The sequence below is a fragment of the Coturnix japonica genome, chromosome 5 (genome assembly GCF_054131305.1).
Source record: "Coturnix japonica strain WE chromosome 5, WE-NBRP24, whole genome shotgun sequence".
NCBI lineage: Eukaryota > Metazoa > Chordata > Aves > Galliformes > Phasianidae > Coturnix > Coturnix japonica.
In genome coordinates, this window is record NC_140667.1 from 8,831,758 (window position 1) to 8,853,875 (window position 22,118).

The 22,118-nt window shown below is 43.3% G+C and overlaps 1 protein-coding gene across 3 annotated transcripts; it reads left to right on the forward strand.

Moving 5' to 3' along the window:
* Nucleotides 1-48: 48 nt before the first annotated feature.
* On the forward strand, nt 49-21,930 carry INCENP (inner centromere protein). 3 transcript variants are annotated; one of them, XM_015863698.3, is made up of 20 exons: nt 49-249; nt 327-440; nt 1,769-2,550; nt 4,241-4,292; nt 4,453-4,486; nt 7,079-7,157; nt 7,605-7,656; nt 7,964-8,081; nt 8,169-8,303; nt 10,113-10,222; nt 10,627-10,747; nt 11,640-11,762; nt 12,470-12,642; nt 12,910-13,000; nt 13,624-13,737; nt 14,864-15,023; nt 15,590-17,473; nt 17,581-20,662; nt 21,027-21,214; nt 21,695-21,930. In XM_015863698.3, exons 1-17 carry the CDS (start codon nt 113-115, stop codon nt 15,802-15,804), a joined length of 2,610 nt encoding a protein of 869 aa, XP_015719184.2. In that variant the 5' UTR covers nt 49-112; the 3' UTR covers nt 15,805-17,473; nt 17,581-20,662; nt 21,027-21,214; nt 21,695-21,930. The 3 variants fall into 3 exon arrangements, with proteins under 3 accessions (XP_015719184.2, XP_085404435.1, XP_015719185.2); XM_085548309.1 differs by having other exon boundaries at nt 15,590-20,662; XM_015863699.3 differs by lacking the exon at nt 13,624-13,737 and having other exon boundaries at nt 15,590-20,662.
* The last annotated feature ends 188 nt before the right edge of the window (nt 21,931-22,118 follow it).

The window sequence follows — 22,118 nt, forward strand, 5'->3', positions numbered from 1 at the left end:
CACGGCGGCAGAGTGGGAGGCGGCCATTAGGTTTGAATCCAGGCGGGTAGAGCTGTTGCGCGCGCGGTGCTGAGCGGAGCGCGGCCTGTCGGGGCTGAGGGAACACGGAGCCATGGCCATGGCGGCGGGGCTGGCGAGGCTGCCCGCGGTGTGTAACCAGCGGCTGGCCGAGCTCCTGCGGCAGGTGGACGATGCCGACATGGTGTGGTTGGAGGAGATCCGCGAGGAGGCGGCCAGGATGTTCGGCAGGTAACCGTTCCCCAACGCGATCCCCATCGGCTGTGAGTCGAGCCGACGGCCCCGCGCTGAGCTCTGTCCTCCCGCAGCCATTACAACGAGCAGCCCGAGCTGATGCCCAAAACGCCGTCACAGAAGAACAGGAAGAGGAGGAAGAGGCCGTCAGCGCTGCGGGGAGAGAGCATGGAGCTGGGCAGGAGGAGGTAGGCCGCGGCACGGCTGTGAGCCATGGGGCCTTGACATGGGGCCTTAAAGCTACTGTTGCTTTAGGGCCACGAAGATGATTAGGGGGCTGGAGCACCTCCCCTGTGAGGACAGGCTGAGGGAGTTGGGTTTGTTCAGCCTGGAGAAGAGAAGGTTGCGGGGTGACCTCATTGCAGCCTTTCAGTACCTGAAGGGAACTTACTCCCAGGAGGGGAGTAAACTCTTGGAAAGGGCTGACAAGAGCAGGACATGGGGAAATGGTTTTAAGTTAAAAGAGGGAAGATTTAGGTTGGATGTTAGGGGGAAGTTCTTCACTAGGAGAGTGGTTAGGCCCTGGAACAGGCTGCCCAGGGAGGTTGTGGATGCCCCATCCTTGGAGGTGTTCAAGACCAGGTTGGACGGGGCCGTGGGCAACCTGATCTAGTAAAGGTGTATGTTTGGTGGCCCTGCCAGGCAGGGGGGTTGGAACTACATGATCCTTGAGGACCCTTCCAACCCGGGTCATTCTGTGATTCTGTGATTCTGCTTTAAATAATAGTAGCAGTAGTCATGCTAAGGCTCATAGTTAGGCCTAGTCTGTGTTTGTCACGTATCTAGGAATGCAAGTTGTGTTTCTTATGAACCTGAGCACAGATCTAAGTAATAAATCTTGCTCTGGACCAAAGCACAATGTATGTTAAAAATCAGGTTTAGATTGATGCTGTGATGTAGAGCGGTTAAGCGTTTTAGAGAAAATGAATAGTAAACAGAAAGGGGGACTCTAACAGGAACATCCAGTAACGTCACAGATCGAAGGAGGAGAAGAATGTACAGCACATTTCCTTAGGTTTTTGTGGGATAGTCTTACCTAACTGTAACCAAGGAAACATAACAAAAGAGGACGAAGCAATCCTGAAGAAAATGTATATAAACCTTGTGATTTCTTTATAGTTTGGGGCTCTGACTTTGGACGCTAGTCCTCAGGCTCCTGGGGCCTCAATAAAGCACCGCATAAAACGACTCAGGTTGTTTTGTGTTCCTTAGCTACGGGCAACACTACAGGCCGTTCTAAGAGCATGGAGAGTGCGCCTTGCTGCTGTTAAAGGCCTGGCTGTGTGCTGTATCAGGGTGTTTATAGCCTAGCGGTTTGAGTGCGCCATAACACGGAGGCGTCCAGGTAAAGCAAACCCTGCCTGCTAGCTGTTCATTGGTGCTCGTGGCTGTTTTGTACGTCCTGTTTGCTTTATAGTCTATAAATAATGCTTTCTGATCTGCTAAGGGGCTGTTTCTATGGTTCTGGGCTGTTGCTGAATCTGACTCTATGCTAACTTGCCGTCTGTGTTGTTAGATTGTCTAGAAGGAGGACTAACAACCGGAAGGCGGTGTCCTCCACGCGATGTTCTCAGCGACGCCAAAATAAAGAAGATGCAGGAGCACTCAACGCTGAGGCCCAAGAACCATCAAGCCAAACTGTTTCCCGGTGGTTGACGAGATCCCAGGTTGCAGCATCTGCTAACTGCTCAGAGGTCCTTTCTGAACAACTTGGAGAAAGGGTTGTTCCTGTAGTAGAAATCAGCATCCGTGATCGCATTAGTGCTGAGTTTCAGTTCCAGAAGCGTGCATCTGAAATAGCAGAGAACCACCCCACAGACCTTCCCCTGAGCTCCAATGACAAGTCTCCCAAGGAGAGCAGTGCTGCAGAATCACAGCCTTTGCCTGATGTGTCTGAGCTCACAGTCCCTCACACCCCAGAAGCAAAAGGCTCAGAAAAGAACAAGAGTGCATCTAAGAAGACAGCAAATGTAGCTAATACTACATTTGTCCTAAGTGAAGCGTCTGGGCTGGAAGAGGTAGATGATTCTGCTCAAGCACAAAAGCATAATGGGAGGGATGATAAAGAACCTCAGCGTACAACAGACAGCCCAGAAACTCCTACAGGCTCTAGGCTAAGCCGTCGTTCTGTGCGCAGAAGTTTGATGGGCAAACCTTCCACCATTCGTAGAACCTCGTTGGCAGAGAAGTACTCACTAGCTCAGAAGAGGGAAAGCGCTATTCGGAAATCTATTGCCAGAACAGTGATCAAGCATAAGGCACCTCAGAAGTTATCTGTGTCTTCCAGTTTTGTGAATGGTGAGTTTGAACATCACTGGTTATGTGCCTTGCACTGTTTTTTGCTCCTTTTGTCAGATGTATTACTTGCATGAGACCATGGGTCTGGTGTTTGCAGTGGGTGGGAATCTACACAGTGGCCAAACCACCCTGCGTGATCGGGTTCTGTGCCTGGAAAAGTTAATAGAGATATGTGAGCCAACCTATAGAGCAGAGCATCAAAAGCACTGTGTGAGCTCGACCCTCAGCTGAACAAGAGGTGGTTGGCTACTTGAAATAATGCAAGAGAGGTGATCGGTCAGTGGCTGTTCTTATTGTTAACTCCTTGCAGTATCTTTTACAGTCATATACAGCTTCTGAAGAAAGATGATGTCAGTGGAGCTTAGTTTGCAATGCAAGTGGGTTTCTGTCAAGGTTGAACACCTGCTTGCTAAACGAGTCCTTGCAAAAGTGTATGGGAAATAGGTAATCGCAGCCTGAACCTTTGATTAATCAGCTGAAGCAAGTGTCAACTGTGGGAGCACAGGTGAGAGTAATTTAGCTGTGCTCCTGGAAGGGGTGGAGCTTGACTCCACCTCCTCTAGACCTCATTTAAGGGCTGACCATCACTAAGGTGGCATCTCTTGGAGATTGCTCCTTGGTGAATATTGCTTCAGTGGTTCCCAGCAGATTGAATGCTTCTATTGGGTGAGTTTTTCCTGTAAATAACCTTTTGGGTGTTTACAACTACCATCTTTTCATTATTTGTCACTGTACAAAAAGCAAGGTAAGCTGCCAGGGCCAGCTCTTTTCTACAAAACAAGGTCACTTCCCTTAAACGTGTCAGAATGCTTTGTTCCATTCCAGGATCATTCTGCAGTCAAGGGCTGACCCTGGTAACTTTGAGAGGACACTGAAGCAGCTCTTTCTCCCCAGTGTAAACAATTTGTCTGCATTGTCTCAATCTGGATTGTCTGTGAACTTTCATTTCTTTCCTCTGCACTGTTTGATTGGACAGATCTCTTTCCCAGTAAAAATTTCCAGGTATAAACAGAGAAGCTGAGATGCTTCAGGCAGCTCCATTTGAGCAGAGCTTAATGTCTGACTACACTGCATAGATATTAGTGGACTGTGTGGTGTCTGCTATGCTTCCAGTGTATTGGGTCTTGTGTATATAGCCTGTGTTAGCATTTCCTTTTTTGATAACATCAGGGGTGGAAGGAAATTTAGGAGCAGACTTCATACTTGTGCAGTGTCTGTCTGCATTTACCCCCTAAATCTGAGGTGGCATATCCATCTTATTAATTATTAACAGCAGTTTCCAGCCTGTGTTGGTACTTGAAAGCTAACTACTGCTGAGCTACCTGAAGTGCTTAGCAGGGAGCAGCACTGTGGCTGTAAATAATGCTGCTTTCAACTGCTGCTAGTATCCGAATGTGGCCCTGCAAGATGAATCTGGGCGTAAGCCTAGGTACTCTTAATGTAAGTACATTGAATACCACTTTTAACTCATCGGCAATTGAAAACAAATATTTTTTTTAATATAAAAATTGTGGGCAGTGTTTTTTTTCTAGTGCTACTTGGTTACGTGAAGCTGCCCTTGCTTGTAGCAGCATGCATTTGAATTGCAGGAGGTAACCCAGGAGGCAGAGAAGTCTTGAGAGAATCTTGCAAAGAGTCTTGGCTTGTACCTCACATTATAGTTTTGGCATCCTGTTTTCTTTTCCTCTAGGCTCAGGTTCTGAAGAGGTGCCAGAAGATGAAGAAACAGTTGTCAAGGCTGGGTAAGGCTACTTCCAAGATATTTTTTACTCTTAATACTGTGCTTGTTTGTTAGTTTTCCCTCCAGTTGAATTCTTGATATAAAATGCTTGTGTATAACAAGTTATTTCATAACTTCCGCGATGTTATTAAATGTGGCTACCTCTCTAATTCTTTTTCTAGACCTCCTCCTGTGCCTTGTACCCCTCCAAAGCTGGTAAGTTTTAATAAGGAGTTAAAAACATTCCTGTTTGTGTGGACTAGTGCCCAAAATACGTTGAACGTGTGTCTCGTATGTTGCTGGGAAATCAGCGAGTTCTGACATCATACAGACAAATTCAGACCACTTGAATAAAGAAAGCGTAGGGCATTCAGCTCAGCCAGTGCATGGTCCTATACATAGCTTACCCAGCTCTGTGAAAACAGTACTATCTGTCATCTTACGTAAGTATGTTTAAATGTATGTGTTTTAGTAATGTGAATGATTGATTGCATTCAGGCATCGTTTGTGTTGTTGGAGTAGGTCCAGAGGAGGGCCATGGGGATGATCAGAGGGCAAAAGCACTATCCTTACAGGAACGGGCTGGAGAGCTGGGGCTTTTCAGCCTGGAGAACAGGAGGCTCTGGAGAGACCTTTTAGTGGCCTTCCAGAACCTGAAGGGGACCTACAGGAAAGCTGGGAAGGGACTATTTTGGAGGACATGCATCGACAGGATGAGGGAAAATGGCTTTAAACTGGAAGAGGGTAGATTTTAAACTAGATATTAGGAAGAAATTCTTTACTGTGAGGGTGGTGAGACACTGGAACAGGTTGTCTGGACAGGTTGTGGGTGCTCCCTCCCTGAAGGCACTCAAGGCCAGGCTGGATGGGGCTGTGAGCAACCTGGTCTAGAGAGAGGTGTCCCTGCCTCTATAGCAAGGGGCTGGAAGTGGATGATCTTAAAGATCCTTTTCAACCCAAACTATTCTATGATTCAGAGCACTGAATTTATTTTTTGTTTCAGTTTGCTATTTCTGTATTTTTAAAGCTCTTGACCTTTTCGTTAGTCCTACAGATTACTGAAAGGTTGTCAGTTTGTCTTAAGACAGCCACAGGAATTTGTAAATATCATTCAGGTCAAAACATATCCCTCCGTAGCTCTCACTGCCCTTATGACGAAGAAATCCCAAGATTATGCCAGCGTTTTGTTGAGAATCGTTTTCAATAGGCAAAGACTGAATTAATGGAGTGGAACTCTGTGGCACTGAAGCTTCTGTAAACAAGGATAGGCTTACAGATGCTTTTGTGCATGTACTTTTCAGTAGATCTATAAGAGTTCAAGTAAATGCAGTTCTTGTAGTGCCTGTGGATTTTAGCTTGTCTGAATTTTCCTTCTGGAGAAGGTTAAAGTAGAAATATGAATGGGGAAAAAATGAACTGACTGCTTTGCAGAACTGTGAATAGAGTATCTGTGTCTTGCTTCTCAATCCTGATGAAGTTACAAATATAATCTAGTTATGTAGTATAGTTGATCTACCCTTAATCCTCATGTTTCATTTTTATACTACTACTGATAGGAGTGGGATTTTGTAACCCCTTTGTATGGTAACTGTTGAGTCCTGGCCTGAAGCACTGACTGAGCACCTGGGGAACAGACCCAGTCAGCCCTGGAAGCACAGGTGAAGGCAACGTAGCTGTGTGACTGGAAGGGGTGCAGCCTGGCTGCACTTCTTGTAGGCCTCATTTAAGGGCTGACTCCACTGGGGAAGAACCACTTTCTGGGGGTGGAATTCATGTTTGTATTTCTAGCTGGAGTGCAGATTTCAAAGGCCATTACCTGTTCTCACAGACGTATTCTACCGTTATCACTACAGAAGTAAATGTGTAACACCAAGGGAGGCAAACAGCAGTGTGCATCATATTCATAATGGAGATACATAAATCAAGGAAATGAACTGTTTGTTTTTGCTTTCTTAATCTTTCAGCATTGCTAAGTAGAATGAGCATTGTCTGATTCTTTGCCAGAACTCCTGCAAGCATAAACAGATTTCAAACCAGGAATGCTTTTGTCCTTAATGGGCTGAGTTTGTTCAGTTTAAGTAGTCAATACTCCATTGCTGATATTCGTGCTGTGCATTAACATCTACAGTGCATCTACTGATGACATCAAGAAATTTTCCAAGGTGGTGTTCCAAGAAAATTTTTCATAGCTGATGGTTAGAACTTCATTCTGGGTGCTGGTACCAATACTTTGTAGTAGTGTTTTAGTCCCTAGTTATATTACTGGCAGGGACTGTGCCAGAATGACCTGATTTTAGGGTCAAAGGAAGGGCAGCAAAGCTGGTGAGGGGACCAGAGCACAAGTCTTATGAGGAACAGTTGAGGCAACTGGGATTGTTTAGTCTGGAGAAGAGGAGGTTCAGGGGAGACCTTTCTGCCCTCCTTAAGAACCTGACACAAGGTTGTGGTGAGTAGTCTTGGCCTCTTCTCCGGTGTAACTAGCAATAGGATGAGAGGGAATGGCCTCTAGATGCCCGAGGGGGAGTTCAGGTTGGATATCAGGTAAAAACTTGGTGAGGAAAAATAGTGTTGAGGCACTGGCACAGGCTGCCCTGGAAGGTGGTTATGTCACTGTCCCTGGAGGGGTTCAAGAAATGTGTAAGTGTGGTATGAAGGGACATCTGTTAGTGGGCAGCGTTGGTGGTAGGTGGATGTTTGGACTAGATAGGTGATCTTAGAGGTCTACTCTAACCTTAATAATTCTGTGATTTTTATGGTTGTTGGTTGTTCCATATCAATTGTACTGAAACCCATTTGTTTTTCCTACAGGATTTCCAAGGCATGCGGATGTCACTTCGTTCTCAGGCTGGGAACAAAAATGAACAACAACAGAAGACGAGCAACAATGGTAACTTCCAGAGGCTTTTTGTGGCAGAATTTTAAATAGTTATGACTTTGGGAGACTGGGAAGCTCAAAAGACTGGCTAGTCAATTTGAAAGCCCAATTTGGAAGACAGGGACTTGTTTCAAGAGATTAACAGTTAGGAAACTCTGTGCTGGACTTGTGCATTTTCCATCCTGGGAAGTGCATGGTAGTGGTTTGTGATGTAAGGTTATGTGCTCTCAGGTTGAGGGAAAACCCTTATTCTGTATTTCTAGGTTTGTATGACGCTGTGTCGTTATTTTTGAAAGCAGGCAAGGTCCTGCTATGTGTAATGCCTGGCAGGTTTCCCCCCCACCCCCCTCCTTTTTTGCTGGGAGAGAGCTGTTAAATCAGTTGTCTGCTTTCAAAGCTGTCTTATAAGGGAGTTTTTGGCCAGAACTGACTGTGTAATGCTTTTTCTTTTTCTTTCAGAATGTGACTCAAATAAGGGCGAGAAGACCCAGGAACCACCCCAAAGTGCCAGGTACATTCATAGAATCATTTAGATTGGAAGGTGACTGTGGTGATCTGTAATTCAGTCTCTTGTTCAAAACAAGTTCAGCATAGAAACACTGTTAAAAGGTGTAGTGGAAATGCTAAGTCATGGGCTGAAGCAGCAATTGAGCACCCAGTGGGAAGGCAGGGCCAACCCAGGGGAGCACAGGTGTATGCAATACATCTGAGTGACTGGAAGAGGTGGAGCCAGGATCCACCTCTTCCCAGACCTCATTTAAAGGTTAGCAGACAAACATGTGTTTGCAGTATGTGATAAGTTTCACTTTTTCTCACAGGAGAAAGACAAGTTACAAAAGAGCTGTGGATCAACGCTATGACACCCAGCAAGCAGAAGATGGAGGGCTTTCTCCTCAAAGGAAGAAGACCCTGTCCCCTCCATGCCCAGCTAGCAAAGTAAGGTCCTTATAGCCCTGATGTACTTTAGCAGGACCTGTTGCCTACTGTGACTGCCATGTATAATATTTTTCATTATTCTCTTAGGTTGTACGTCCTTTCAAAACGTTTTTGCACACCGTGCAGAAGAATCAGCTCCTAATGACCCCAAGCTCTGTGGGGAGAAATGGAGTAATAAAGTCTTTTATCAAGTACAACACTCCTATCCAACATGATCCCAAGGTAAGATGTGACTGTCATAAACTACTAGATGATCTAGAGCGTCTAGGTTAAAGCACAGATGCAAGACAAAGTTTCCCACCCATGTTAAACTAAGGAACAATTTCAAGCTTCCTGTTTATATAAACTAAGTAAACTTGTGAGCAGTCAGCTTCCTGGAGATTTCTAACTCAGACTCTAATCTTTATTTCTATAGCATTTCTCTGTGGTTTTAGCAACTAACAAGGGAAGAAAAAGTGATTTTCATTTCCCAGTTATTTCCAAGAGGATTTTTATACTGCTGTTTCAGTGTGTATAGTTGAAGTCTGTAGTTCCTAAGTTACATTTCTAGGACTTTTCTGATGAGTGACATCTCAGCAAGTCCCTCTTAAATCTAAGCTGCTGATACTCTGAGGTTTATCAGATCTTTGGAGCTCCTTATAGGGAGAAACATGAACCTAACCTGAATTGGTGACTGCTGTGTCAGTGAGACAAGTGTGCTGTTATCTATACAAGATAGAGCACAAATATCAAGGGAGTGTAAACTGCAGCAGCCAGCTATTAGTGGAGATGGATTGTATGCCTTTCCTCTTTGCAGGTGGATGCTGTTAACTGTGCATTACCACTGTGATGCTTATAGCATCAATAGGAAAAACTCCTGCGTGCATAACAGAGAAGGATTTTGAGTTCTGATTCTCAATTTTCAGAAGAAGTTGGTTTTCTGTGTTCTGTTTATGTAGAACTGTTTGGGCTCTCTAGCAGCATCAGCGAGGGCAGGAGTGTAGCTTCACTTATGCACTTAGAGATGAGTTAGAAACTAGCATTGAAAGCATAGATTGCTCCTACTGCTTATACTCTATAACTTGCCTCCAAAAAAAAGGAAAATAAAATAAAATGGAAGTTTTACTTCAGCTTTTGTTCCAGTGCAGGCAACTTCCCCCTTAAGGTTTTTTCCATACAGGAGCTGAGCATAAATAAGTAACACAAGAACAGTAAGATATAAATGTCAATTTTAAATTCATCAGTTGGAGCCTAGTAACTACTAGTCTCAACATGAAGCTGAGTGTAAAATAGTCAATCACTTGACTATTTCACCCCACTTTTCAGTGTTGTACTTGAACTGAGGTGTCATAATTAGGTATTTGCAGTATACAATGTGGTGTTTTTCGTAATGTTTTTTCTATGACTGTAGTGGTGGTTGGCTCTGGCTCTTGTAATTGGCAGTATACTTCAGGTTGGGTTAGCTGGATTGTTTGGTAAAATGAGAAAATGCCCTGTATTTTCTGGGTAGGTGATGTATGAGCCAACTGTGCTGCAAAAATGGTTGCAAACAAGCTGCAAGTACTCTGTTTAAATGGTGGTGGTTTACAAAGAGATAAAGCTTTGTGGAAAGCAAAGAAGCCAGTAGGAGCTCTGAGCTGAAGTAAGCAGTGCATTTCCTAGAGTACCATCTGTCCCCATCACTCGCTGCAGGAAGTTAATTTTATTGCCAAGCATTAGCACTGCTTTTTTGGTTCTCTTTACCAGTTAAATCACAGTGTTGTCTGTCTGCAAGCTCTGTGAAAGCTGTCTGGACATTAAGAAGCTTAATGTTTTAACTTCTCAGCTTCTTCTCATGCTCTCAAGGGTTAACACTATTGCATTGTGTCCATTGCATCTGTTCCAAGACATCCATGACCACAGCCTACCTGAGGTCTGTGTAAGGCTTATAACCATCCCATGGTTGTGATTGCAGCTGGTGTTATCTCTGGATCCTTACTTTAATAATTTGGGTAGGCTAAGGTGGAAAGATGGTATAGTCATATGATGTAGTCACATTTTGATTTGTCTTAGGAAAAGGAGAGACAAAAACTGCAGGCTCTGAAGAAAAAGGAAGAGGCCGAGCAGTTGAGAAAACAAAAAGTGGAGGAAGAAAAGAAACGGCGACTAGAAGAGGCGAAGTTGTGAGTATGAGCATTCTGTCTCTTCTGGGCCTGTTGTCTCTGGGCCTGTTGTCTCGGCCTGTTGTCTCTGGGCCTGTTGTGCCATGTATCAAGGCCATTTATTTTGCTGTTTCCATATATGTGGCAAAAGTTGTTGGTTTGTTCTCACTATAAAAACAGTATTGGATCTCATAGTAGCATTTTAGATACTAAGAAACTAACTTTTCTAGCTGACTGCTTCTGCTTTTTGCTTCAAGTTCTCTGTGTAGCTTAAAAATATTGCCAATTATTTAACAGCTTGTTTAATTCATTCACTATAACACAGCCCTAGATGTGTGCCTGCTTTCTGTTTGAGTCTCTTTGAGGTCTATGGTAGGAATTCATCTAGCTGGGCTATACTGACAACATTAAGCTGTGTCCTGCAGGAGGCGTGAAGAACGCCTGCGTAAAGTGCTGCAAGCTCGGGAGCGGGCAGAGCAATTGGAGGAAGAGAGGAAGCGGCGCATTGAGCAGAAGCTAGCTCTGTTTGAGGAGAAGACAGAGAAGGTAAGGAGCATCTTTCATAGACCTTACTGGTGAGAGTAATAAATCGATTGAAGTAGATGATGCTGTGTGAGTGTGCCTTCCAGGCAGAGGAATGAAGGCTGCTGAAATTCAAAGAATGGCTATTTGAATAAAGATGTTTCCATAAACATTGCCCTTAGTGGTTCTAAGTTATTCCCTTTTTCTTGGGTACAGCAAATGGCAGATAACTCTAGAAAATAAAGTTTTATGAATTTAAATATGGTTTAATAGGGCTTTATTAGATAAGAAAACAACTTCAAATAGATATGGCAGCCTAATCATTTTATCTATTTGAAGTTGTTCTCTGATCTGATTAGTGGGTAAAGATGTGGAAATAAGCATACTTTCTTCCACATCCTTTCTTTTACCTGAGATTATCAGATGGTTTATATGACTATAACAGCCCTCTGTCTGCTTTCAGTATTTCCATCTGCTTTATTTCATGCTAATTAAAATAAAATCTTACAGCTTTTGTAGTATTAGATTTCTACTTTTAGAATAGAATTTATATCTTTTTACATCTGTGCAGAAGAAGATGAAGTTGTGATACCCTCTCCCTGGAAGCGTTCAAGGTCAGGGGAAGCAGCCTGGGCTACTGGGAGGTGTCTCTGCCTGTAGCGGGGCATTGGAACTAGATGATCTTAAAAGTCCATTCCAACCCAAACTGTTCTATAATTCTAAGAAGGTTATTTCTCTAAATATTACTTTGTAAAATAGAGCACAGATTTCATTGACTCCTAGTGGCAAAAAAAGGAAGTCTGTTTCATAAGAGGGTGGGAACTTTGTATTTTTAAGACATGCTGCCACAGTAATTGACATACACAAAACATTGTCCAGTCTGAGGCTTAAGTATTCATCTAGCTGTGTGCTTTAGGTGCGGGAAGAAAGACTGGCAGAAGAGAAGATCAAAAAGAGAGCAGCTGCCAAGAAAATGGAAGAAGCTGAGGCCCGGCGCAAGCAGGATGAAGAAGCCAGAAAACAAAAAGCACTGCAGCAGGTTTGTGCTGGGCCCATCTTACTGTCCTGCATGCAGTTAAAATGGCTGCAGTTTGCTGTGGTCTTTGTGAGCCAGGAATGCTGAGGTGAACCAATTGAGTGAAAACTGGGGTGAAGAGATTGTCCTCAAAGCTCTCCACGGCACTGTGCTTCTTCCAGCACTGTGCTGTGAGCTGCTAGTAGTGTTTGTAACCTGCATTTCTGCAGTTCTAGACAGATTCTTACTGAAGACCTTCATTTATAAATTAGCAAGTATTGAATTCCTCAGTTAACCTTGACTATTAGTGTGGTGGCTATTGGGCCATTTAGGATACATTGTGGTAGAATCTCAGAATTATCAAGGTTGGAAAAGACCTAGAAGATCATCTAGTCCAACCATCACCAATACTTCCCAGCTAAATCATATTCATCAACACAACATCCAAATGTTTCTTGAACACTCCCATGGTTGGTGACTCCACCACCTCCCTGGGCAGTGCATTCCAATGCCTGACCGCCCTTTCTGAGAAGTAATACTTCCTAATGTCCAGAGAAAGGGCAGTGTTGAAATAGCTGTAATGCATGAAGGCACTGGGCCTGTAGCTCTTTATATTATATATCACTGCTGTGTTGTGATATATGCCAAAAGCTTGGGTCAAAGGAGGTGATTCCAATTCTTTGTTCTGGAGCCTGTTCTTGTACAACAAGTAGTTGCCTTCTGCTTAACAGGAGGAGGAGGAACGTCGGCACAAAGAGCTAATGCAGAAGAAGAAAGAAGAGGAGCAGGAACGTGCCAGGAAAATTGCTGAGCAGAGGCAGGCAGAACAGGAGAGAGAAAAACAGCTGGCTGCAGAGAGAGAGCTGGAGAGGAAGAAGGAGCAGGAGAGGATTCAGGCAGAAAAGTAAGATAATATCTATTTATGTACCAAATTCTGTTCTTAGCCTTTTAAAAGCAGCAGAAATGCACAGTGCTAGTGAAAGGCCTAATCACTGATGAGCTATTTTTCACTGGGCATTTCTGACAATTGTGGGTTACTTCTGTGTTGTTAAGTAGTTCTGAGCTCAGTGTAGAAGTGCCCTGAATAGCTGGGGGTTTGCAGCAGTCTCTTTGGATGGCAAGATACCCATTTATAGTTTTGAGTGTAATGGTCCATTGCTTTGGTTCTTAGGCAACGTGAACAGCAAGAGAAGGCAGCTCGCCTGCAGAAGGAAGCACTGGCTGCAAAAGAACAGATCCAGAAAGAGGCAGAAAAGAAAGAGGTAAGTAGGTGTGGCTCTGACTTCAGCAGCCGCTTAGTGCTTAAAGTGGTTGGGCTATGAAGTTAAGAACCCTGATGAGTAAGCTACTCTGCTTCTGATCTTGAGCACACTGGAAGTGCTTTTGGTCCAGTCACTTCTCTGTCCGTTTCAGAATGGACAAAACAGAAGTGCAGACTGCAGAGTTCATGAGGTTATTTTTTGCAACAGTAATTCTGATAGGTTAACTAAACAAGCATCTTTGTTCGTGGTTTGTTGTTCACTGACAGCAGATGTCCTACTACTTTCGAGGAGCTGAACTCCTTAGTGCTGGTCCTTATGTACTCAGGAAGGTTCTCACCCTGTCAGTTAGTTTCATTAAGCTGGTAAACCTACTTACAACTTGTCTAAGACTAGGTGGGATCTATCCCACCCAGAGCCATTTGAGTTAGTCTTTGTTTCCTTTACATCCAGTAGGAAGGAGTAAGAATGTGTAAGGTTGGATTCTTTTTGCTAGTTCTGGAATGGGATCTTTAGATTTTTTTTTTTTTTTTGTTATTGTATGTCAAAATTGTGGATCCTTGAATGAACCCCATGGGTTAGTTGATAAGGTCAACTTAAATTCACTTTTGACATCGGCTTGCCAGAAGGAAGAGCAGTTGCTAGCAGAGGTGAAGAGGCAGGAGCAAGAACAGAAGAAACTCCCAAAGGAACAAAAGGCTACAGATGTAGCACAAACACAGCACCTAGAAAACAAAGAGGTAACTGCTCTCTGGTGGAAATTTCTTTAAGGGATCACATCGGAGAACTTGGACTCCAGCACTGGCATGCTGTTACTGTGAGCAATATTACCTCCCACTTTTTATTTTTAATTCCCTTTCAGTAGTGAAGGGATGCTGTAAACTTTTTCCTTAGTTACCTGAGGTCAGTTCCTGATGGCCTTGAATACTTTAAATGGCTTTCAGGTACTGAAAATGCAAGAAGGGAAGCAGCAAGTATTTGTTAGGATTTTTCTAGCTGTTGGAATAAGGCAGTGGCTGTTAAAGTTACCTTGCCTTCTCTGAACTTGCTTAAAATACTGAATGTTGGAGGCAGCAAAGATACTGAAATGGTTGTATTTAAGTTCAAAACTGGAACCAGCCACAAGATGGCAGCAAAGTCTGTGGAATAGTGTTGCATTTGTGCTGCACTACCACTGGAGTGTGAGACTGTGTTGGAGATGAATGTACACTGTGAACATGAAAGACAAATGAATACATGGATCTTTAATCTTTAAATGCAAAAGGAATGAAATGTAAACTAACTGTAATGTATATGGAGCCGTTAAAAAAGCATGTTGTGGGAGCAAAACTGTTTTTAGCACTTTTGAGATACTCATCTCTCATTAAGAACTGACTGAAGTTTCATGGAATTTGCTGTTTTAAGTTATTTTCATGACTTGCATTTCTCTCAGTCATACTGTTACCATCAAAATTGCAATACAGAAAGTGCATGTCTCAGAATAAACTATAAAAGATACTTCACGTAATAGTGTTAAACAACTGGGTGTTAAGTTGCATAGTACTTACAGGACGTAACTTAGATCCAGCTCTGAGGACGTGACAGCTGTATTTAAAGTGCCTTATTTCAAAGGAAACTGCTGTGTCTGTGTGAGGATGAGTGTATTGCCAGCTTACTTATGTCCTCATTAGGCAATTAAGTGGCCTAGTTAAACAAGAGAAGGCGGTGCAAAGTCAAAACTTCAGAACTGACAACTTGTAGGTTTCAGAATTGTGCAGTACAGCAAGGGGGAAGACCAAGATACTGTAAGCTACAAGCATCTCATTACAACTTGGAAGTGTAGTAATACTACTGTGTCTAATGTCTGGTAATATGTTCATCTTCTAGAATTCACCTGCCTGCAATTCATACCAGATGACTCCACAGAACCATAAAGATCCAAAGCCCCCCAAGATAAATCCAAATAACTATGGAATGGATCTGAACAGCGATGACTCCACTGATGATGAAAGCCAGCCTCGCAAACCCATCCCTGCCTGGGCCAGCGGTATGTGTTAGCAGGTTAAAATCTGTCCTGAAAGTCTCCAACCAGCCCCAATGCAGCTTTGTTCCCATGGATAATGGTGGTTATAAGATTAAGCCTCTTCTACCAACTGGGAGCTTTGTGGAGCAGCACTGGGGAATAACGCTCTTTTAAACCACCTCAACACTACTGCCAGTGTGAGTGTGGAGGAGTTATGAACTGCTGTTCTGGCCTTGAAGTGTGCTAGGCCGTGCAGTTTACAGAAGCTGGCTGTTGTCCTGCTTCTAAAATAACTGCCACAGGGGAAACTAAAAAGTTGGTGTGGAAACTGACAGGACCCATAGAAAGAAAAGCTAAGAAACCTGGTCTCTTCCTGGCCAGAATTCAGTATGTTCTCTCACACCAAGGGACCTGTGCTGAAGCTTTAGGCATAATCAAGTGCTTTAAAATGTCAGATGTTACAGGTGTTTTGTATATTGCAAAATTTGTGTGATTAGAACCAAAGGGAGCAGGGATGCATGGCATATGAACAGTCTACAAAGCAATTTCAATGGCAAAAAAATAATAACTCTGATCTTTTGTTTCTCCAGGGAATCAGCTTAGCCAAGCAATAATCCGCCAGTACTACAACCCTCCCAATGTTGATGCACTCTTTGGGACGATCGTAAGCCCCAAGTTGGAGGACATCTTTTACAAAAGCAAACCACGTTACTTCAAGCGCACCAGCTCTGCTGTGTGGAACTCCCCACCGTTTCCAGGTGCCAAATCAGTTCTAGGTCTGCCATATGGCCTGAAAAAGTACTGAGGTGGACAGTAACTGTCTCCTGTGGAGCAATAATATGCATTTGTGTCTCTCTGGGTGAGAAGAGAGATGCTATTCAATATCCCTAAATCTTTAGGCTCTAGCGTTTAATAAATGTCAGCTCTGACTGGGTCTCTTGCATTTTCTATTTTGGAGGCTTGTTTTCTCACTGTTGAGTAAAGTTGCAGGCTATGGGGAGATCTTGCTTCTGAACTGTGCATCTCCTTTTTCCTTCAACCTTAAGATGGCAAAGATTTAGACTTATAGGTCATGAGAATGTATCATCTAAAGCAAATGTGGTTGTTGATGGATACAGTAGGGAAAGATGTGTCAGTACTGTTCCTGCAGCCCTATGGTGAAAGCCAGAGTATTGTACAGCTAATGACTGCTGTATGCATCTCGAGTCAAGTCCAAAACACTGCTGATGTCCTTAAGAATAAATATATTAGCAGCCATGTCTCCATCTCCTGCAAACTGCAAAATAATTTGGTTTGGTTTTCATTAGGAAGCTCTATGTCAACACCAAATGCATTTATGTACATAAGCTATGTTGATGTTACTGCAGCTCGGGAGGAAATATCCTGAGGATCTTAATGACCTTTCTTCTGTTGTTGGAGAGAGATGTGACCCTGGAGTTAATCATGTCTCCAAGAATACCCAGAGTAGCATAAGTAATCTTTGTACTTCCAGCTGTCTTTTAAGTAAATTATACCAAAGGTTATGGTATTCTTTAATTTCCACATTTGTGGCAGATTGGATTAAAAGGATTTTTTTGTTCAGTTTTAGTTCTTGTCTTGTTCCTTTCCCCCTTAGGTATTTCACTTACTCAGCATCAAATCTGGTTTTATTTTTAGGCATTCACTTTGCTCTTCTTGCTCAGTAAAGCAATGTTAAAACAGTTTCCTCACAACATCAAAATATGAGCTCAGAATTTCAGCTCTGAGATCACATGGTGTTCTTGTCTACAAGTTTCTGTATAGAGAGAAGTCCCAGTAGGGCAGTGACATTTTACAAGGGAACAGTTACGTTAATTTCTGTAGGTTTCTGTGGAAGTCTGTCTTCTGCGAAGTAGACAAAATACATTGTTCTTACCTCAGAATCATCTTTTTTGGGAGGCTTGATTTGGTTTTAAAGATGGGTGAGTATTTGTGGCTGCAGCCTCAGTCAGTGGACTGAGAACACTGTACATACAGCTCGGGTGCTTTAAAAAAACACAGCTATGGCTATTATGTAACATGTAAGGAGGATTGCGTATTTCCTTGTGCATTAACTGTTTTCCAAATAAATGTCTTTAAGATACATGTTTTTATAGTTAGAATATGTGTTAATTTACTGTTATTTTCTTTATGGGAACTAGGAAGAAGACTGGTATGATGAGAGATTCCCATAAATACATTCCTCTAATTCACAACAATATATCTCTCATTCTCAGTGTGTTCACAATTGCACATGGAACAGGAACTTAAGCTACAGTATTCAACCACAGGGCTAGTATTTAAAAACAAGCATAAACCCTGCAAATAGAAATTCTAGGTGATTATGACCTGGAGATTTTGAGAGAGCTATTTTGGCTCTTGATTTCAGGTATCTTTCTTCATTGTGGTTCCTGCTTGCTCAAGCAGTATTTCCTGAGCTCCAAGCGTGTGTGTTTTATGGTGCTGTCTGGTTCTAGGTGAGGTGAGCTTCCCTTGGAGGCAATACTCGGTGTCCTTCCTGTGGTCTGAATTTCAGTAGAAACACAAGTCTTGTTCTGTCTTCTGTTCTGATTTTATATAACAGTTTAATGCAATCAGAGATGACAGAATGGCCACGTCTACCTACCCTGTTGCTGCAGCTAGGGACCAGCAGGTATCCAGAAGATACCTGAAGAAAGCATGCGATAGTATTTCCCAAATGAGTGAACTTGGCTGTCAATGATTTGCAGTGCTTTATTCAACTGAAAAAGAAGTGGAAAGTGGAGGGGCAGAATCAGCTGTATCTATTCTTGTAGACTAATATTGTTTCCTTGGAGTGAGTTACAGGAAATACCTAGATCTAATGATATGAAACAGGATTACTGCAGTGTTGTAAGCCTGTGATCCTGTAAGTTTGTAGAGGCAGGTAAGTCACATCTGTGGAGAGAATTACACAGAAGATGTAATGCAGGAGGGGTAAGGTGATACTCTCCATTGCAAAACTGAGGGGCAGGCTCAGGAATTTAGGACAACATCAGCCTAAATCTCTTAGAGTCTAAGGGATGTAAGTACCCTTGAGATGCTGGAATATTTCCCATTATCTATCAGTTTATTGTTTGTCTCAGGCAAATCCAAAAAAGACTGGGTAGGGCAGCATTAATGTTCTTTCTAGCCACGTTGAGCGTTACAGACACTTTTATAAACAAGAAATACTGGCAATTCAAAAAGCCAAACAAAAAGTTGAAAAAGCAAATTCTTGGCAAAGAAAAAAGTCGCTTGCAGTCTCCAAGGACCACTTAAGCTTTGTAAGGATGACAGTACCTGTAACTGATCTTTACCATTCTTGCTTGACAATGATGAGATTCTGACCTTGAGAAGACCCCTCAAAGCAAGCACTCGAAGGATGATTATTGCTGAGCCATTTTACTCTTATATTACCAACTTCATCAAAATTATCAGAGAGTTTTGCTTCTCCCAGATACCAGATTCATCATTGAAAGTAAGGAGTATTGTGACTTCTTGCAAGCTCCTACAATTAAGTAGAGAAAGCAGCTTGCTCTTCTGAGGTAAGTGATTGTGGTTCAGTTTTGCTTAGAACAAGTGAGTAGAGGGGAAGGAGAAGGGCTTTTACTTTCCTTGCCATATCTGCTCAGCAGTACAGGATTGGTTTAGAAATAGCAACCAGGACCTCTTGGTATGGTTTAAAGATAACACTGACATGTCAAAGCACTTATTTCATGTCTGTTTACAGGAGTCACACCTGGTTCCCATTTGGGTTCACAGGTGCTGAAAAGCAAGTTTAAGGAGCTGGCAGTATTCAAAATCACTTTTAGGTGTGTATGAGAGCTTGGTGTCCCAGCCAAAGCCTTACCCTTCCCTTCTGCCTCCTTACAGTTACTATTTACTCTGGCGTTCCCTTTCCTATATTTAATATCTGAACATGCATTCTCCTTAGAATGAGAGTAAATCTGGCTGTGTTCATTGTGGCTAATGCCTTTCTTGGCCTCCCCCTTGTAGGAGGAGGGCCTGACTAAGGAGAATTGGCTCTGTCCAGTATAGCCTGCTACTTCCTGGGTACAAAAACAGCAGCTTGTGACCAAACTTTGAAGAGATCACAACTGTGAAGGAAACGGAGCCACTCTGGAAACTGGTGGGATAGGAAAGCTGTTATGAAGTGGATAGCTGCAGGAAGGAATAGCATTGTAGCAGTGGCTATATCCTTCAGGGGGGCTGGTAGAAGTCTTGAGGGTGAAAGTACATCCTGGAGATGTGAATGTGGACTGTCATCTTCCAGGGCTGAAATGGCAGTGGGAAGAAATGCTGTGTGTGCTGGTGAAATCAGTATCTCTGATTTCTTCTTGTAACTTTCCATTTCCACGTGCCAAGAGCTTTCTCCACCTGCAGGCTACTTTTTGGTGCAGGTGGCTGCCTGTCATCCACGATACTTGTTTATACTGCACTACAAACTGGCTGCTGGAACAACAAACAGATGAACAATCCTTTTGGGGCAGGCCAAACCAAATTCTGGTATTTCTTGCCTTGAGTACGTTGTGTTTATTGAGCCCATAACTTAAAACCACGTACTTAGCAAGCATTTTAAGTCTTTGTTTGTGTCTTGTAGGACATTTAAGCTTTTCTCTTTCTGCGTTTTCTCCATCCCATACTGCATCATTTATTCTGATTTCTTTTCCTAGAGGCAGATGAGTGGAATGAGAAATATATGAAATAACAATTACCATATAACATGCATGTACCAATACCACAAACAATTGAGCTGAGTTATAGCAGTATTCCTTACACTTAATTTCAGCAGCTTATGGTACAGATGTCTCCACCTGAGGCAGATGTGTGAACTTAGTTTAGAGCCAAGGGTCAGGTGGTTAATCAGGCCCCAGGGCCCTGAGGCACTGATGATCCTGACCAGCCTCAGCTGGGCTCTTCATCCCCAATAAGGCTGAGCTGGAAGCTCTGTTGTTCCTTCTCTGAGCATCGAGTGCTGGGTCTCAGCTCAACTGCTTGGGGCTGTAGGTGCAGATCATCCCAGTCTAAGGACCAACTTCTTGGCTTGGCCATGATCCGTTTCAGAGGTTATGCACCTATGGAGGTGTGCAGCAATTGGTGTTGAAAGGGAATTTGAAGACCATCTAGTCCAATCCTCTCCAAAGGCAGAGACAGCCCACCAGATCAAGCCAAACAGGGCCCCATACTTACTAGCCTTGACCACCTCCAAGGATGGGGCACCTGCAGCTGTTTTGGGCAGCCTGTGCCCTGGAGAGACTGGCAATGGACATGTCACTTGGTTTAAGAGAGCTGCCTCCGCTCCATTGCTTCTATGGACAGAAAGAGAAAGAACCCCCTGATTTGTTCACTATGGCAGGGAAAGCTATTTCCCTTTGTGTTGCTCAATGAGGAAAAAGAAGCCAACAAAATCACATGCCACTTGTGAATGAAAGAAGAGGGGTATTGGCATCTTTGTAAGTAAATACACGGTAGCTATGAAGGTAAAGCTGCTTGACTGACAGCAGTGTCAAAGGAGGAGCACAGACTGCTGCTCCCTGTATAAATGTCAGCTCTGCAGGAAGACTCGAAAGCTGCTGTGCTGAACTGGGGACTGTGTGCAGCAGAAGCCACCATGAGGCTGACAGTTGTTTTTCTGCTGGTTGCCCTGGCATCTTACAGCTGCTCTCGTAAGTATGACTTCTATCACTTTCTGCTTTCAACCTGGGAAACAGTTAAATGTGAAGCAGTATCTCTCCTCTGCAACCATCCTTAAACCAGGAGTTTTAACAGATTTTGTGTTGGGTTCCTTGCTCAGGTAAGCTCTGAGCGTTGACATTCCAGATCTCCAGCCATGAAGGCGCACAGCTTTTCTGGTTGGCCTCACTTACTCCTGGACTTTTAATTTCATGTGTCCACCAGGAAGCAGTCAGCCTGAAGAAATATCTAAACCAATTACACTGGGTCTGAAGAGACAGCTATTGGAAAATGCACAACATCTTTCAGCTCTAATAGTCACTGGCTGCTGCCTGTTTTCATGTTCTTCCTTTCCAGCATCTGCTGCTTGTGATACTCTGCGTAAGTTTGTGCTGTCAGTTCTCCATGACCCTTTGGATCAATACCTGGAGTTCATTGAGCCCATTGTGGGGTCTTCTCCTTTGGTCAAAACTGCTGCCACTCAGCTGAAGGCATGTGCAGAGGATCACTCAGAAGAGCTGAAGGAGGCACAAGTAGAGATGATGGTAATTTGGTTCTTTCTGACCGTAGTTTTGTTCATTTATTTTTCTTGGACCCAGGCTTACATACTATTCTAATGGGGACAAAAGGAATTTTGAATGTTAGACCTTCATTTCCATCCCTGAGATGTCAGCATCACAAGTGATTTGAGAGGGCTGTATAAGACCTTCACTGTCTCAGCTGAAAGCTGGAAAGGGTGACGTTCTTCCAGCAGCTTCCCACTCCCTACTGCTGAGTACATGGTAGGGAAACCAAGCCCTGCTGGTTGGGGCTGAGGAGAGAAACTTCCCTACCTGGTGTTGTGCCCTGAGGGGGGGACCTTTCAGAGGAGATTTAGTTCAAGAAACTTTAAAGATGCAAGAAAAGAAGGAAGATTAAGTGAAACCTTTGTGATGATTTCATAAAACTGGGTAGGAAACTGCATTTTCCCTATGTATTTTTTACCTTGTGCTATGCCTGCATCCAATGTTCTTACTCTTTTATAGGACAACTTGCTGAAACGCTGTGAAGAGCAGGAATGATTCCAAGACCCTCCTTTGTGCTAACTCCAAGTGCTGCCTGACCCTGAACTTCCATCTTCCCCATCGTTCCCCATTTCTTAGCCATGAACTTTCACACTCTAACAGAATAAAGCCAACTGTGTTGTCTTGGCTCTGCAGCTCTCTCTTCAAATCATTCAGGTTTCTCATAATAAAATAAAAGCAGTTACTGTCTTTGCTAACCAGTCTTCTTTATTAAATGATAGGATGATGATTGGCTTTGGAACTTCCTTACCAGGATTTGCTTTTCTCATATACATATTCATATTTACAGCTGCTTACAGAGGCTCATTAGTCCAAGACACTATGAGAAGGGATACTACAGAACAGAAGCAAGGAAAATGATAACAGTAAAATAATAATAAAGATA

Coding starts and splice junctions, on each gene's coding strand:
- INCENP (XM_085548309.1), top strand. CDS start 113: ATGGCCATGGCGGCGGGGCTGGCGAGGCTGCCCGCGGTGTGTAACCAG. Junction 4,293..4,452: donor GAAACAGTTGTCAAGGCTGG/GTAAGGCTACTT, acceptor TTCTTTTTCTAG/ACCTCCTCCTGTGCCTTGTA. Junction 12,643..12,909: donor GAGAGGATTCAGGCAGAAAA/GTAAGATAATAT, acceptor TTTGGTTCTTAG/GCAACGTGAACAGCAAGAGA.